At 37.3% G+C, this 18,631-nt stretch overlaps 1 protein-coding gene across 31 annotated transcripts in view; it reads left to right on the top strand.

The window, feature by feature from the left end:
• The window catches only part of RPS6KC1 (ribosomal protein S6 kinase C1), a 375,187-nt gene that overhangs the window by 64,046 nt on the left and 292,510 nt on the right, over positions 1–18,631 (top strand). For 27 of the 31 annotated variants that reach the window (XR_014816532.1, XR_014816531.1, XR_014816533.1 and 24 more), the window contains 2 exons: positions 5,818–5,911; positions 17,970–18,332. Coding sequence is in view for 22 of the 31 variants with exons in the window: in XM_084978031.1 (XP_084834157.1) it covers positions 5,818–5,911; positions 17,970–18,332 (457 nt within the window). In the remaining 9 variants the exon portion in view is untranslated. The remainder of the gene's footprint in view (positions 1–5,817; positions 5,912–17,969; positions 18,333–18,631) is intronic. The other 4 variants (XM_084978038.1, XM_084978043.1, XM_084978041.1 and 1 more) reach the window with 1 other exon arrangement.

Genomic DNA, 18,631 nt, shown 5'->3' with positions numbered 1-18,631 from the left:
TTACTATTGAATTTTTGATTTTTTCTTTCAGTTGTGGTCATTTTTATTTTGGGTCTTTTTTGGCCTGTGCATGTATATTTAAATAGCTATATCTTCCTGATGAATTGATTTTCTTAACCTTATGAAATTTCCCTCTTTGTAGTAACATTTCTTGTCCAAAGTCTATTCCGTGTGATTTTAATATAGGCACTCTAGGTTTCTTACAGTTTGCACGATACCTTTCTTTTCATTCTTTTGCTTTCTGTCTGTGTTATTGAATCTAAAGGATACTCATATGCATTGTACGTAGTTTGATCATTTTTTAAAATCCAGCCTGAAAATTGCTGTTGTTGATTGGAGTATTTAGTCCTTTTATATTTAAATTAATTATCGATAGGATTGTATTTTTGTCTGCTGTTTTGCTTTTTGTTATTATGTCTCACATATGTTTTATTCTTTTGTTTCTCCTTTATGCCACCTTTTGTATTAAATAGTTATTTATTGTACCACTAAATTTTTTGTGTGTGGGGGGGTGGTTTTTTTTTTTTTTTTTTTTTTTTTTTTTTTTTGTCTTTTTGCCTTTTCTAGGGCCGCACCCACAGCATATGGAGGTTCCCAGGCTAGGGGTTCAATTGGAACCGCAGCTGCCAAGCCTACGCCAGAGCCACAGTAACACGGGATCTGAGCCCTATCTGCAGCCTACACCACAGCTCACGCAACAGCGGATCCCTAACCCACTGAGCAAGGCCAGGGATCGAATCCGCAACCCCATGGTTCGCAGTTGGATTCGTTAACCACTGAGCCACAACAGAAACTCCTGTAATGTGTGTTTTTAAAAGTTATATTCTTACTGTTTGCTCTGAGGATTAAAATATGTATTTTAATTTATGACAATTTACTTAGAAGAATACTAACTTAATTCTGGTAAAATATAGAAAGTTTGCTCCGTAAAGCTCTATTTACTCCCCCTTTTTTTGTGGTATAATTATCACACATACCTCAAATAGATTATAAACTGATCAGTACAGCATTACGATGTCATTTAAAAATCTTACGAGAGGAAAAGAGAACAACATGTGTTTATGTGATCTTTTATGTTACCTTTTACCCTCATATTTACCTTTTCTTTTTTTGGTGTTTATTTGTTCAGGTGGATTTGAATGACCATATGTTGTCATTTTCTTTCAGCTTAAAGGATTCTACTTTCTTTTTATGTGTAAGGCAGGTTTGCTTGCAGTAGTTTCCTAGTCTTTCTGTGGCCAGCACCATAGCTCACGGCAACGCCAGATCCTTAACACACTGAGTGAGGCCAGGGATTGAACCCGCGACCTCATGGTTCCTAGTCAGAATCGTTCCCGCTGCTCCAAGACTGGAACTCCTGTCTTTTTTTAATGTGAAGTCAGCTGTTAATTGTGCCGTACTTCCACTAAGTCTTTTTCTGTTGCTCCTTTCAGGATTTAACCTTTGCATTTCATCAGAGTCACTGTGTGTTGGTCTTGTTCTGTTTATTTTATTTTGGATAAAATTTATCTTCTTGTATTTGTAGATTCTTATTTTTTTTTTCTTTTTAGGGCCACACCCACAGCATATGAAAGTTCCCAAGGCTACGGGTTGAGTTGGAGCTGTAGCTGCCGGTCTATGCCACAGCCATAGTAATGCCAGATCCGAGCTGTGTCTGTGACCTACACTGTAGCTCATGGCAACACTGGATCCTCAACCCAGTGAGTGAGGTCAGGGGTCAAATGCACATCCTCATGGATTCTAGTTAACTGGTTTTGTTATCACTGAGTCACCATGGAACTCATAGATTAATTTTTTAAAGTCAAATTTTGGAAGTTTTCTGCCCTTATGTCTTCAAATTTTTTAAAGCCCTTTTTTCTCTCTCATGTCTGGTATTCACATACTTACATATAAGTTGGTATGCTTGATATTATCACACAGCTCTTCCCTGGTTCTCTTTATTATTATTCAGTTTTTTTCCATCTGATCTTCATATTCGGTAGTTTCTATTTATCTTCAAGTTCATTTATTATTTCTCAAATCTGTGTTTTAATTTAAAATTTTGTTACTATACTTTTCAACTCTAGGATTTTCATCTGGTTCTTTTTTTAAAATTGAGACTAATTCACATAATGTAAAATTCACCATTTAAGGTGTTTAGCTTAGTTTTTTTTTTAGTATATTCACAAGATTATGCAGCCATTATTACTAATTCTAGGATATTTTCATTACCCCATAAAGAAACCTCACACCCATTAACATTCATTCGTCTTGCCCCAACCCCTGGCAAACACTAGTCTGTTTTCTGTTTGATGGGTTTGCCTCTTCTGGACATAAATGGATTCATACAGTGTGTGGCCATTTGCATCTGACTTGTTTCATGTGGCTTAGTGTTTTTTAGGGTTCATCTATATTGTAGCATGTATCAGCACTTAGATCCTTTACATGGCTGAGTAATATTCCAGTAAGTGGATATGAATAAGTATCCATTTATTAAGTACCCGTTCATTCATCAGTTGATGGACATGTGGATTGTTTCCACTTTTGGCTGCTAATGAATAACGCTTCATTTGGTTCTTTTTTTTTTAAATGATTTCTGTTTATTTTTTCTGTTTTATGAATCATAGCCATCGTACTTTCCTTTAAAAATGATTTCCTTCGGTTGTTAGAATGCAGTTACAAGTAGCGGCTTTGGAGTATTTGCCTCTAAGTCCAACGTCTTTGACCTCCTCAGAGTTAGTTTCTACTGACTGCTTCTTTTCCCCTGTGTCTGGAGCACATACTTTACTCTTTCTTTGTATGTCTCATACTTTTGTTGTTGAACACTGAAAATTTTGGTGATATAGCAACTCTGTTCTGATTTTTTTCGTTTGAAGATTGTTGCTGTTGTTTCGTTAGTGTGTTTAGTAACATGTCTGTACTAAATCTGTGGAGTCTGTCTGATGTGAGATGTGTAACTTCGAATATCTTTTCTCAATTTAAATTTTTTATTGCACTTTTATATGTGGCTAAGTAGGGGCTAGCCCTGTATAAACTTTGTTTCGTTACATGCTTCTCCCTTATGCTGATGATTCTTTGTGCATTTTTAAAGTTCCAGCAGTTTTAAGTTTGCCTTAAAAGTTGGCTTTTGTTTTCCTTTGGGATCTCTTGCATTTCCTGTGTGTGTGTGTGCCCCCTCCTGTGGTTTGCCAGGGATTTGCAAATAGAATTGATTCCTCTCTGATTTTTCCTGCAGAAATAGGTAGGAGCTTATTAAGAAACCTATGGCTGTGTGGTTTTCTGGCTAATCTCCCTCTAAATGCCTGGCTAATGTGCTGGTCCTCTGCTCACTGCAGCTTCATGCCTGCCCAGCCACTGTTCTTGCCATTTGTTTGGCATTGACATTGCTACTGTTACTGCTGCTGTGTGGGGTGGCCTTTTTTCTGTGCTTAAGTCTGAATCATGCCAGCCTCTTCTGCAAGTGAATCTGTTGGTTTTTAAGGCTTGCCTTTCCCTGTGTAATTACCATGGCAACCCAGCTGGGGTGGAAGATGGAAACAACCCCAGGCAAGAATGCCACAGGCTCCCAAAAGTTCTTAACGGTGGTTCTGTGGGTTTTTTTTTTTTTTTTAATGAGTAGCCATATATTAATTTGCTTTATGTTTTTGGTCAATTTCCAGAACTCTCTGGTTGTTTTGACAGTTTTTTGTAGTTTTATCATTGCCTTTTGGTGGGGGTGGGTAGAGCATTGGCTGACTTATCACCGTATTTGGATATTCCAGCATATCTGAACTCCTTCTCCCCCATTGACTCATTATTAATCTAAACCTTTGAAATGCTGTATAATAACAGTTTCTTTTTATTGCATACTCAGAAACACCAAAAAGTTAATATTTTTGAACTAGAAATTTAAAATGGAATTGTGGTGTATTTTCTTTCTACTTCCTTTTTTAAGGTTTTGTAGAACAGTTTTTGTTACTATTTTTTCATTAAATATTCATTCTTTATTATTTATTTTGTGTAATAGTATTTGTTAAATTAGGTAAGTAAAATTTCAGATTATGAGCTGAAACATTTTTTGCATTCTTTAGTATTTTGTTTTTATCTTATAAGCAGACTATATCAGCTAGTAATAATAACAAAAATTGAGTGCTTACATTGTTCTAAACATTTTGCAAGTATGAAATCTTTTAGTTCTAACAACTCCTTGAGTTATATAGACATTGTTTCCATTTTATAGGTGGTTAATAGTTGAAAGGCACTTTCTGTTAAGTGAGATTTAAGTAAAATCAACTTTATTAAAATTCTCAAGAATGCTTTTATAGTTTCTTAGGATTTGGTTTAGAGATTGTTTAAAAGATTGCTTAGTCTAGGACAGATACTCTTCTTTTTAGAGTAAAATTCACTTACAATCTGTGATTTGAATATTTCAATAAAGAAATAGAATGAAGTGATAGAAATTCTTGTTAAAAATATTTTCAAAGTTTTAGTTTACTTAACAGGGAAGTAAAATTTGGTTATTTGTGAGGAACCATTTTAAATTTCTCTTCCTTAGAGATAAACTGTCAGGGAGACTTTCAATTAGGTAAAGAAAGTTGCTGGGGGTGGAGGAAAAAAGATGGTTTTTGAGTTTTTTGTGCAGACATAGAAAATAGGGGTCTTGTATTTCTCTTGGGTTTTGTGATCCTGGTAAAAGTGTTTGGGGACATAGAACTGCTCGTGGAAGGCAGAAGGAAGGTTACTAAAGAGCGGAAAAGCTATTTATTTATTTACCATGGGCCACTGCTGTAGCATAGGGAAGTTCCTAGGCCATAGATTGTACCTGAGCCACAGCAGCAACCCAGGCCACTGTGGTGGTAGTGCCAGATCATTAACTCCCTGAGGTACATGGGAACTCCTTCTGTTTTTTTTGTTTTGTTTTTTCGGTTTCTTTTTTTTTTTTTTTTTTTTTTTTGGAAGAGCTGCTATTTTAGTTAGTTAACAATTATTAGTGTTATAAGCCTTTATATCTCTGATTGAAGCATTTAGTCCGTAAAACCACAGCACAGATCACACCATGCATGCGTGATATAGCATTCTCTAGTTGGATGCAGAGTAAGAGAAAGGAGTATTTTCAAGCCTGAATTTGCAAACTTAGAGATAGAATTAAGATGATGGCCACATGGAGAAGAAATCAGTTTTGTATTTATTAAAAATGTCTCTTTAATAAAACATCTTAAATTTATTTGGATCTGTGTACATTGTATGCAAGTGGTTCCCAAATATAAGGCACTTCTGGGATCACTTGAGGTGCTGTGTGGTATGCTATAGTTTTTAATTTGGTAAAATTAAGTGACTTCCTAATGGAGTCCATCATTTACCACTAATTGGAAAGACTAGTAAAACTACTGAGGATACTGAACAATATCCACCACTTTAGCTGGTGGGCTTTCCCTTTTTCTGCATTTTTTTAAAAGAAAACTTTTGATAGATTTAAAATAACATGCTTTTATAAAAAGCCATACATTTTAGAAACACTGTAAAATTCCTATTGAATTTTTGAATAATAGGCTATTTTTAGAGCAGTTTAGGTTTATAGAAAAATTTCGCGGGGAGTATATAGTGTTCCTGTATATTTCCCTTTCTTTCTCGCAGAGTTTTCCCTATTGTTAACATCTTGCAGTGGTGTGGTGCATTTGTTACATTTGATGAAATACTATTGGATATTCCTATTGGTTTTTTTAAAAGCAATTGTAGTCTAGTTTAATAGAGGAATGTTTTGGTAATTCTTAGTTGAGATAACTATTGTTCATTCATTACTGATTTAAAAAAAAAAAAACTCTTATTGACAGTGAAACACAGTTACTCTGATCTTTTTAGGGTGGAATAATCAATGATGGTTCAGAATTGATTGGTCCTGCTGAAGCTTATTCGGATTCCCTCATTGATAGCTTTCCTGAGTGTAGTACAGAAGGTAAGAGATTTTAATTTTCTTTTTCATGTCAGTGATTTTGGATTGCAGAAGTCTATAAATCATATCTACATTGTCAAAATTAGATTGATAAAGGAATTTGAGAATATTTCACTAATTCTGATGTTTTTCCTTTCACATTTTAATATCACTGACATTGAGTGCATTGTTGATATCTGAATTTAACTGACAGCTTTTTTATTTCTCAGTGATATATAAAATAGAGATTTTGTCCTACAGTTAATGGCTTCTTAAATTTGATGAAATGTGGTGTAATACATGTTTAGAATTTGTATTGTCTAGTATAAGAATGCCTTGCTAAAGTTTATTTAGAAGCGTCTAACTTTTAGACAATTAGTTTTAAGACTAGCTTTAAAAGTTTAGTTATATTCTAGAAAGAATAAATCCAAGGCAGTTATAGTGTTTTTGTTATGTTTTATAATAACATGAGTCTAAATCAAAGCAATTTTTGTACTTTTACTCACTGTAATTCAGGAATGCTTGATCTCGTTTTATCCCTCTCTTAAACCATCCTTGAATTTTTTTTTTTTTAATTTTTTTTTTAAATTTTTATTTTTTTGTCTTTTGTTGTTGTTGCTATTTCTTGGGCCGCTCCCGTGGCATATGGAGGTTCCCAGGCTAGGGGTTGAATCGGAACTGTAGCCACCGGCCTACGCCAGAGCCACAGCAACGCGGGATCCAAGCCGCATCTGCAACCTACACCACAGCTCACGGCAACGCCGGATCGTTAACCCACTGAGCAAGGGCAGGGACCGAACCCGCAACCTCATGGTTCCTAGTCGGATTCGTTAACCACTGCGCCACGACGAGAACTCCGCATCCTTGAATTTTTATGAAGATTTAAAATACATGCATTTTGGTCCTTGAATTTTCTTTGCTAGTTTTCATCCAGAAAATATTTTGGAATTAAAAGAGAGAGACTGGGGACAGGGGTGGGGAGAGTCTTTAAAAAAAAATAGGTAATTAGATTTATTTGAGGTGACTTAGGTTTGGTTTCCGTAAGGGAAAAACCATTGACTAGGTAATATTTCTTGATCTCTTTCTTGGGTAAGAATGTATGGTGGAGGAGATTGGTTTATGATTCTAACATCAGAGGCAGCCATGATCTCATAGTAGAGATGTTTTTGTGGGGATGTGTGTTGATGTCAAACACTGACAGAGGCGTTGACATACGTCTATTGCAGTAAATTCCCATTTTGTTTTGATAAGAGCAACAATTTCCCATCCATTATGTGGGCTGATATACTTAAAATTTGTTTTTCTTTTGGTGGTACTACATTGAGAAGTGATGAGCTTTGCTTATTTTTCGTGAAGGCTCCCATTGACTTGAAACAAGGTCCATTAACTTATATCTGTGTTCTGTGTAATGCACTGGGGACCTTAGGCCCAGGGGTTTCCATTGGGTCCTCAGTATCAGCTTAGGTCATAAAAAATCCACCCTGAATCAGCTTAGGTCATAAAAAAGTCATTGTTGACAGTAATTTTACTTTACAATCCATTAGGTTTTTTTTGGGAGGGGGGGGGAAATCTATTCTCCATGACCTGATTTGATCTGAGACCCTTACTAATCTTTGGGAAATCCAGTCACTGCGTGGCATCTCAAGGTATCTGTATCTAGCACTAGTTTCCTTGGAGGGTGAGGTTTCTGGGTTAACCTGATCTGTCTGGCTGTTGCCTCTGAGATAACCTCTTCCTGAAAGAAGGAGAGGGCTTTTTCGGCCTGTAAAATTTGCTAATTTGGTGATGTCCAAAAGAGGGCAAGTAGTAGGAGAGTTAAAGAGGTTTGTGGGAGAGTATTCAACGAGGAGCACAATTCTTCAACGTTGTTACCGAATGTTTCTTTTCTCTGTTTTTTGTTGCAGGAATTGAAGGATATGTGATTTGGGACTGGTTCTATTCTTTGATAGTCATACTAAGTCTATTACCTGGGTAGGAGTCAGCCATGGTGAGAGAAGGGTGTCTCGGGAACCTATTTCATTATAAGGAGGGGTGTGGTGCCGAGATCTTTTGTCCTTTGCTTTAGTTTAGGAGAGAAGAGGAGCATTATTAGGATGCCTTTTTTGTGGTGGCGTTCCAGAATGTGGAAGGCTCTTCGTAATAAAAGGTGGTTGTTAATACGTTAACATAGATGTAACCTAAGGTAGGTTATACCCCTGACCTTATAAGCTTGTAATGTCCAAATTGAGACACTTCCGAGAATCAAAGATGATACTGTTGTACTTACTGTCTGCCACGACAGTAAGCATAAACCTGAACTGCCTGGGCCAACTGGGTGTAGGGGCCACCCTACGTACAGCACAGGTAGAGTTAATTTGTTTCAGAGTTTACCTTTGATGTTTCAAAAAGAGGAGTTTTCCTTGGAAGCAGTTGTCACTCAGGAATATGCTTTTGTCAGAGAAATTGAGAGCAACCTTTCAGTTAAAAACACAGAGGAAGACCCACGGTATCTAAAAGTAATACTGACATTTTCTCCTTTCATTGTAGAGCTTGGTTTTCTAACTACTGTACCATCTCTAAAACACACCGTGGTCCATGAAGAGTAAAAAACGTGGGCCTGGAAATGCGGTTAATGTTTATGTTTTTTGCCCCCTCCCTTTAAAAGCCTTTATGCCTGGCTAATTAATGCTGCTGAAAAAGGTACCGTGTTGGCAAATACAGGTCGGAGTGTCAGACAGCTTGCACATGCATTGTTATTTGAGAGGAGAAAAGACTTTTAAATATCGTGAGATTGCCTGGCATACTGGGCAAGTGGAAGATTTACTTTCATACCAAAAGGTCTGCGAACCCCAGGGACAACCAAGGGAGAGGGCCTTTAGTAGGAAAAGAGGGGAGAGCCGGCAGCCAGCCAGGCCTCGCAGGTATGCAGTGAATTGGAAGGTGGAGAAATTGTGGAGGCAAATGCTTGTGATTTGGATTTAGAGCCAAAATGTGAGGGGGCGATTCACTCCATAACAGCTCCTCTGAGTGTAGTATTTTAAATGGTGTTTTGAAGGTGGATTCATTCTCCATACTTGTGATTTAGTTTGCCAGTGGAATGAGCCAGAGGGGCAAATCTTAATATCTAGTCTGCAGTGTCAGGGTCCTTCAGGTAGAGGTAGAATGACGTGACAAGTTTATCACCCCTCGGAAAACAGATGTAGAGGCTAAGTGACCATTATTTTTATTAGTATCGTAAAAATGCTATCACGTCTTGATTTACCTTGAAAGAAAGTTTTCTAAGGAAAACAAAAGCGCTGGATTACTGGATTTAAAAAAAATTCATTATTTTATACTGTAATGTGATAGAAGAAATACCTTAAGTTTAGCAAAACCAATAATTTGGTGATTAACTGCTAAATATATTTTATGTAATATGAAATTGAAAATTATAAAATTATTCAGTAGGTTTTTAAATAAAAAGTATTTTTTTTGTATTTAAAATGAAATGCTGGTTGCTTTTCCTCCTTTGTTCAATGAAATTAAACTATATTTTTTCAAAAATGAAAGATTTACTTGATTGTTCACATCTTATTTCCTTTTTAAAATTCCTTCTTTTTGTTGAATTAACTTAGCTATGAAGTTACTGTGACATTTGTGGAAACCTGGCCAAAATGGTGCATGGGAATTGAATTTTTTGACATGTTTTTCTCATCTGTTGGCCTGTTGGAGGAATGTAGGTTGCTTTACTGCCATGCTGGCCTTGATATTGAGCCTTTGATGTTGGTATAAGCTCATCTGGTAACCTGTGTCATTTCCTCTTCCTAGTACCTTACTTCTGCAGTTTTGGGAGGGACATTTTCCAGGTGTATGCAGAAAATAAGAGAAAATAATTAAGTGATCAATTTGTAAATACAAATTGAGAGATCAGCTTCTTATATGTAACATATCTTAAGAGTAAATTTTTTTTTTTTTTTTTTGAGTTTTCTTGAGCCACTCCCACGGCATATGGAAGTTCCCAGGCTAGGGGTTGAATTGGAGCTGTAGCTGCCAGTCTATGCCAGAGCCACAGCAACGCAGGATCCGAGCCACGTCTTCGACCCGCACCACAGCTTATGGCAATGCCAGATCCTTAACCCACTGAGCGAGGTCAGGGATCGAACCCACAACGTCATGGTTCCTAGTTGGATTCGTTAACCACTGTGCCACGATGGGAACTCCAAGAGTGAATATTCTTAAATGTCTCCTGTAGTAGCCAAATTTACTTTTTTTCCTTCTTTTTTCTTTTCTTTTTTTTTTTTGCCTGTAAATTGTGGAATAAAAGCTCCCCAAGTGCTCATTGTAACAATTATAGACAAAAGAATGGGTCTATTAAGCTGTCTTGAGGTAGCTATTTTAGAGTAAATGAGATGTACATTTTGAGAATAGCATCTATTTCTGGTTTATATAAGGGACCACTTAAAATAACCTTCAGTTCAAGGTTTGTGTACTTATTTCTTGGTAGAGTAATAATTCTTTGCATTATGTAGATAAGCTCAAAGATGACAAAATACAGAAAGCTTAATTAAAAGCAATTTAAATTTAAAGTAGAATTTAGTGCAAATGTCCACTAGGTGGCACCATGAGAACTCTAAATCTTGTTACTGAAATAATTCTAGGCCCTTCTGTATTATGTTAAAGTGTGCTTTTTAAGTTTGAAGCTCCTTTTTCTCTTAAGTTAACTTTTATTCACTGTCCCTTATTACTTGAATTTTCTTTGATGGGGAAATTTAAGATAAATAGGAAAAAAGTTCAAGATAGGCACAAATGAGAATGTGTCATTGTGTGTATGTGGGCATATAAAACACCACAAATTATAAATATTGAACCTTAACAACTCTAGGGCTATTGAAGATAATGTTGGATATTAAGAGTTTAGGAATTGGGTGGGACAAATAACAAAAAATTCATGATATGTTGTGGGAATGGGTTTTAGAGTAGAAGGAACATTGGAAGTGATAATCTCTGATTTTATAGTTAAAAGTTGGAATTTTAGGAGTTCCCACTGTGGTGCATTAAGAATCCAACTGCAGCAGCTGGGGTCACTGTGGAGGTGCAGGTTTGGTCCCTGGCCCCATGTAGTGATCCGGTGTTGCTGCAGCTGCGGCTTGGATTCATTCCCTGGCCCGGGAACTTTCATATGCCGTGAGTGCGGCTATTAAAAAGAAATTTAAGAAAAATTTGAACTTAAGAGAAGCTAAGCCAGGTGCCTAAGGCAATCAAGGCACTCCAGATATTTAATAGCAATCACAGAACTGTATTTTAACATTAGATTTAGTTTTTTAACATTAGATTTTAACATTAGATTTAGTTTTCTGGAGGGGAAGGCATGGAGAATACATCTTTGGTATAGAAAGGTCATTGTGTTCTGGTAGCAGGTCTGATTTGCAGAGTATATTGTGGGAAGTAGCAGCATAAAAAGTTCATTAGGTAGAAATGGAAGCCAACTCATAGATCTTTGTTGTTCATGATAAGATAACAGTATTAGGGCTGTAATTGTGATTGATGTGTTTTCCGAGCTTCTTCTTTTTTTTTTAACCAAATATGCAATAGATATTCTGATATTCTTTTTCTAAATTTTCAAGGGTGAAGCAGAGACATGTCCCAAGGACGTTATAAAAACGTGAAACGTCAAAGGAATGGTTCTTTTTCAGTAGCAGTAGCTATTACTGAATGATGAGTTGGTAGTGAAGTACAGGAATTTAGCTAACATCAACTTTTAGATTTAGATATTCACTTAAAATCATATTTATGAGGGCTTGTTTCTTAGTGGAGACTGATAACCTTCTCCCTCAGGGTGACCTTTGTTCTGCCTGCTAGATATCTTGCATGTGTGTGTGAAGCCTGAGTCATTGTTACTATGAAAAGTAGAAACTCCCTTTCAGTGACTATGACAGTATTTGAACCTCAGGGCTCAGTGAAAGCTATCAGCTAATAGTAATGAGGCCATATATTTTATATATAGTTGGCCATGAGAGACCACCTGTTGTTCGAAAGGAAACGGATCTCTTTTTGCAGATGGTCTTCAAATACAGATTTCTGATAGTTTATAGTATAAAGATTTATTCTATGGCAACTCAACCTTTTTCCCTGGTGTCTGTCTTTCAGAGATGGTGTCCTAGACAGATTTCACTGTACTGCCCTACTCTGAGCAGTTCAAAGCACAGAAGGTGAGGGTAGGTAGGTGAACTGGAATGCTATACAAACCCCTCCTGTCTGTAGCTGCTTTTCAACCAGTCGCCTGGGGCCCTCTAATAGCCCTGAGACTTGAATCTCTGTGATATGAACCTGGAGGCAGAACGCTTTTATGGCACCTTTGACTCCCCTCACCTCCCCCCCCCATCCTTTCCAAAGAAGGCTTAGGTTTCTGACTTGATGGTGTTGGTAAAGGATGCACCTTTTACTCTCAGGGTGGCCTGGAGGGCCTCTTTAAACATGGATTGACTTCAGGTTGGCTTGACTTGTGACAGCTAGCCTCTGTATTGTCAGTTGTTGCCCTGCCTTATCCACAGTGTTCTTCCTGTCACCTGAACTGAGACCCTCTTTCTTGATTGCAGCTCTCCTTATCCTGTTAACCTTCTGGGTTTTAGGGAGCCAGTGTCCATTTCATGTGATGCTTATACGTGTAGTTTTGTGTAAAACAGTTTGAATGACAGAACTGTGATTTCCAGGAGTGCACAAGCACTGTATTAAGTAGATTTATTAATGATATGAGACAAATAAACTACCTACTGAGGATTTGCCTGTCTCCGCCCCATCTTTGTATTCACTGCTGAGGTGGTGAAGGGGAGTGTTCTTGAGCTGGGTGGGGAACTCTTCATTGAGAAGAAGAGACTTTAGAAATTGCTTCAATGTGCAAGAGAAACATAGCGGGGAGTACTGGATTAGTTTCAGTGTATTGTTGAGTTACTGTGATAAGGTTAGGCTTTTCAGGTATATTAGGGTGCATCTTAAGAGGATAATTAAAGGAAGAAAATAAGAAAGGAAGAAGTGTCAGGGGTTAGTCTGCTTTAAACAGATCTGTCTTTATAATCATTTCTGTCTTCTCTCTTAAGCTAGAAATTCCTTGGCACTGGCTGTTGGATGGTTCATACAGGCCTGCATTTTAGAAATTATGTCCATACAACATATTTTTATTTTCAAACAAATTCCCAGTTTTAGCCCTTGTTGTATCTGGTTTGACATCCTTCACATACAGAGCTTTAAGGGCTTAAAGCCATACACATACAGCAAATGGGATAAGGGTCGGCTGTCACCTCACTGTACAGGGAAAAGTACTGTTAGTGTACCTTTCTAGCCTTTTTTTCTGTGTGTTTTGAAATTAGAGTTATAGTGTATGTATGGATGTGTGTGTGGTGTATATAAATATATATGTATGTGTATATATACTTCTGAGTAATTTTTTGTTTTTGATTAATAGAGCATGAATACTTTCGCATTAAATATTCTACATTATAATTTTTAATAGCTGTATAGTATTTTATCATAGGCATATGCCATAATCTCCTATTGTAGGGAATTTGTTATTTTCAAGTTTTTACTAATTTTTATGATGGATACTCATATATTAGATCCTTTTTTCACATCTTTTTTGGTATAAATTGCTGAATGTGTCGGCCAGCAATTTGAGCCTTTTTTTGCGTCTGATATGCATTGCCAAATTGTCCTTTAGAAGGGTTGAACTAGAAGTCTTTGTTTCCTTCTGCTTCTCCTGTTTAGGCTAAAAAACTTCCTCTTCCTAACTGGCTAGTATTTATTTGTTTGCTTACTTTGAAACATTCCTCATTTAGAATTGGATAGAATTTGAAAAGGAAACAATTTGTGTAGAATGTTTATGCATTTATTACTTTATTTGACTCTCTTTCTCCCTAGGTATTTTCATGGTCTTACTTTTCTGATGTAATTTTATTTAATCATGATTTCCTTTGCTAATAAAATAAGGTTGGAAAAGTAAGAGGAACTATGACTATGTGACTAGATTTTTGTGGTCAGAAGCCAAGAAACTGAGTACACATAACTTTACCCTCTTGCCCTTTGGTATTGTTGTTTTCGTTAGAAAGGAAAATTAGGCAAAGCATGGAACAGTACAATGTGATAGGCGATGTGGAGGTTACAGTGACAAGACGCCAGAGAGCAGACGAAAGATCTGTAACAGCAGTTCCTTTCCTTGATGCTTAGCTGTATAAACCACAGCAGTTTTTCCTTCGTTTATTAATTTCAATGGACCAGGTTCTGTAATGATACCACTGAAGTAAATTTTGTATTGACTATATAGAATATTTAAAAATTACTAAAAAAAAAATCTCTTGTCAAGTTTATATATTGCTCATAGCAGTAGATAGATAATTTTATAGGTTGCTGTGGAAAGATGGACTTTAAAACGTTGTCTGTACAGTGGAAATGTCAGAGAATTGAAAAGATTTCCACTAGGTCCAGCGAAACTCCTCTGGGATTACGGATTTAATGAAATCTGTTGCTTTTAGGGAACAAAATTAGTACTTTATGGGCATTCTAAGGATTTGAAAAAAATCCTTGAAAACAGTGTTTATTGGTATAGTGCCAAAGTAGCATCTAAAGCTGATTTGAAATTTGAGCTTAGCTGCCAGTAAATGTTTTCACTCTAACTTGAGTTAATAATAAGGGTTGACAAACTGTGGCCTGTGGGCCAAACCTGGCCTGCCACCTGTTTTTATATGACCTGCAAGCTAAGAGTGGTTTTTATATCTTTAGATGGTTGACCGGATTCAAAAGAATATTATTTTGTGCCATGTGAACATTATATGAAATTAAAATTCCTATCCATATGTAAAGTTATTGGAACATAGGAGTACTTTTTCATTTAGGTATTGTCTGTGGCTGCTTTTGTGCTGCAACAGCAGCGTGGATTAGTGGTGACAGAGATCACATGGCTCACGAAACCTAAAATGTTCACCCTGTGGCCCGCAATGCGAGTTTGCTGACCCCTGATATCTAGAATTATATACTCAAATCCACCTTTGCTTTTTGACTTAGTGTATGATCCTGTGGATATCATTTTCTTCTTAATAGATTTTCCTTTCTGAGAAACTTGGCAGTCAGTACATAATGGTGATGCAGATCTCATAGTTGTTCCCAAGCCTAGGTTTAACCTAACCCTACTTCAGTCTTATTTAAGGGGCTCTCAAAGTATGGTCTTCAGACCCCGGGGTTTTCCTGAGAGCTTTTCAGAGGATGCCCAAACCAGAAGTTATTTTTATAATAATCTAGGAAATTTTTCATTGTTTCCACTCTGCATATATTTGCACTGATGATCCAAAAGCAGTGGTGGGTAAAACTGCTGTGCCTGAGCATGAGTCAAGACAGTGATATGAGGAGTTCCCCTTGTGGTGCGGCAGAAACGAATCAGACTAGGAACCGTGAGGTTGCGGGTTCGATCCCTGGCTTCGCTCAGTGGGTTAAGGATACGGTGTTGCCGTGAGCTGGGGTGTAGGTTACAGACATGGCTCAGATCCCGCATTGCTTTGGTTGTGCTGTAGGTTGGCTGCTATAGTTCTGATTCGCCCCCTAGCCTGGGAACCTCCATATGCCACAGGTGTGGCCCTAAAAAGCAAAACAAAAAAAAAAGAGAGAGAAAAACAGTACTACGAGATTGTAACGGTAATCGTTGCACGTAACTTGCGGTAATACCAGCGCTGATTTCCCCTAGGAATGCCCTTCATATAGAAGTAGATACTGTTACTTTCATGAAATCTCAACCTTTGGGTAAATGTTTTTTTGCTATTCTGTGTGATGAAATGGAAGTGTACATAAAACACTTTGCATTCTGAACTACCATGGTACTCTTAAGAAAAAGCACTTGTGCAGTTGTTTGAACTGTGAACTAGCTTCTTTTTTCCTGGGGTGCCATTTTTGCCTGAATGATTGACAGACAAACTACCAGACTTGGGTATTAAGCAAAATTTTTTTTTGCAAGTGAATGAAGTGAGCTAATACTTCAAGGAAAACAACTAGTAGTATTTGTTGCCAATGATAAAATTCGAGTTTTCAACCTCAAATTAGAATTTTAGAGAACCTTTGTCTGCGACTTTGAGCTTGACAGTTATCCAATACTTAAAACTTTCTTTACTTTCTTTTTTTTGTTTGTTTTTTGTCTTTTTAGGGCCACACCTATGTCATAGGGAGGTTCCCAAGCTGGGGGTTCAATTGGAGCTACATCTGCTGGCCTACGCCACAGTCACAGCAATGCAGGATCCAAGCCGTGTCTACAGTCTACACCACAGTGCACGGCAACGGGCAATGCCGGATCCTTAACCCTCTGAGCAAGGCGAAGGATCGAAGCCAAAACCTCATGGTTCCTAGCCTGATTCATTTCTGCTGCGCCGTGGCGGGAACTCCCCCAATACTTAAAATTTTCTAATGAGGTTGGTGCTGATAAGTAACAAATAAGATTTTCTTGGAGATACTGTAATAATGAAATTTATCACCATTTCGAAGATGTGTGTAACTAGTATTTGCAAAATTACAGGGTGTGATGTTACAAATTCATGTACGGATAAAAGATCCATTCAGTGTGCAAGACCAGCTGATGGATTTGAATGTAATAGAAACAGAAGTTTCATTGATAGGAATTTATATTCCACATGTAAACTAAACTTTAAGAAACTATCACTTGTCAAGTTTTTCGTAGTATCAAAAAAGTAGTTAGGAGTTCCCGTCGTGGCGCAGTGGTTAATGAATCCGACTAGGAACCATGAGGTTGCTTAGTGGGTTAACGATCCGGCGTTGCCGTGAGCTGTGGTGTGGTTGCAGACGTGGCTCGGATCCTGCATTGCTGTGGCTCTGGCGTGGGCCGGTGGCTACAGCTCTGATTCAACCCCTAGCCTGGGAACCTCCATATGCCGCGGGAGCGGCCCAAGAGATAGCAAAAAGACAAAAAAAAAAAAAAAAAAGTAATTATGTGCAATTATTTGATAAGGCTACTAAAATATTCACCCCATTTTCAATTACTTACTTGTGTAAAATTTTCTTTAAGTCTTTCAACCGGAACAACATCTGACAGCAGATGGAGTGCAGAATTACATGAGAATCTGGCCATCTTCTGTTAATAAGATTTTCAAAAAATGTAAAACAATGCCATTACTTTCACTAAATATGTTTTTGTTTTGGAAAATGTAATTACAAAAGTTATGTTAGTATGTAATGGGCTTCAATGTTTAACTTAAAAAATTCAGTATAGGAGTTCTATAAGTGACTCAGTGGTTAAGGATCTGTGGCACTGGTTATAGCTGTGGTGTGGGTTCGATCCCTGGCCTGGGAACTTCCACATGCCACTGGTGCAGCCAGGAAAAAAAAAGTCTATTTTCTAAATATCAAGTTTGGTAAGAGTTCCTGTCATGGCTCAGTGGTTAACGAATCCGACTAGGAACCACGAGGTTGTGGGCTGAGATGTAAATTTCTAAAAATTCAGTTTAAAAAAACCCCTAAATGGTGTACATTTTCCAGATATGGTTGATTACCTAAAAGCATACCTCTGAGGATACATTACATAATAGTTAAATAATTATTATGTAATTGCTATAATAGTTATAACTTAATGATAGCCTCTTATATGCCTTAACTCTATTCCTCACTTGAAGCCCTGTATAATGAGTTACATTCTTAAGTAACTTGCTGTTGGTCACACAGGAAGCTTTAAGAGCTGGGATTCAAGCACTTCTTTTTGTCTTATTCTAAAGCTCTTACTCTTCTCCTTTTATCATAATGCTGTTTTTCACAGCAGCTGTGTGTATAAGCGTCTATCTTCCATAAATAGTTTACAAGATCTTGTATTCAAGGCTCTTTTTGACAACAAGGCTAGATAAAGACTTGTCTTCAGTTTTAGTTTGATAGTTAAGACAGGGTGAGTGTCTTCCAGAGCTACAGAGAGACAGTGCAAAAATGAATGACCTGAGCTGAAGCAAATTGCTAGACACTGATTTCCATCAGTGAATTACAGCCTTCCTAATTGACTTGGGTAGTATGAAAAAAAATGAGTGGTCAGTATGATTTGTATTCTTTTGGCTGATTCTCAGTTTAATGTCTGCTTACTGTTGTCATCATATTCTAGGCTTCTCCAGTGACAGTGATCTGCTGTCTCTTACTGTCGATGTGGATTCTCTTGCTGAGGTGGATGATGGAATGGCTTCCAACCAAAATTCTCCCATTAGAACTTTTGGTCTCAGTCTTTCTTCGGATTCTTCAGCTCTAGGAGCTGTTGCTTCTGAGAGCGAGCCGACCAAAACAGAAGAAGAACGAGAAAGTCGAAGTCTCTTTCCTGGCAGTTTAAAATCCAGGCTTGGCAAGAGAGATTATTTGGAGAAAGCGGGAGAGTTAATAAAGCTGGCCTTAAAAAAGGAAGAAGACGACGACTATGAAGCTGCTTCTGATTTTTATAGGAAGGGAGTTGATTTACTCCTTGAAGGTGTCCAAGGTACAGTTTTATCTATGTTAATGTGTTTTGGCCTGTTGTTATGGTGGTATCTGGGGGAAAAAGTATACACATATAACTGTTTCTTATGTATAATCCTATGTAAAACTGTGACTGAAAAGGAGAAATTACTGGAGATTAAATGACCTAAAGATGAACATGTACTTTTAGTTACATGAGATAGAAGACAGTTTCAGAGATATTTAAGTCTCTGCTTTGATCAAGTAATCAACAGAAATGGAATTGAAAAAAAAATCAAGCCTCTAAGTTTCTTGTATGAATAATGGTTTTTCTGACATGGG

The sequence above is a fragment of the Sus scrofa genome, chromosome 9 (assembly GCF_054392235.1).
Source record: "Sus scrofa isolate SSC_HxYL_T2T_F1_AM1 chromosome 9, Sscrofa_HxYL_maternal_Yorkshire_Landrace_v2.0, whole genome shotgun sequence".
NCBI lineage: Eukaryota > Metazoa > Chordata > Mammalia > Artiodactyla > Suidae > Sus > Sus scrofa.
This window is presented reverse-complemented; position numbering and strand designations above follow the sequence as displayed.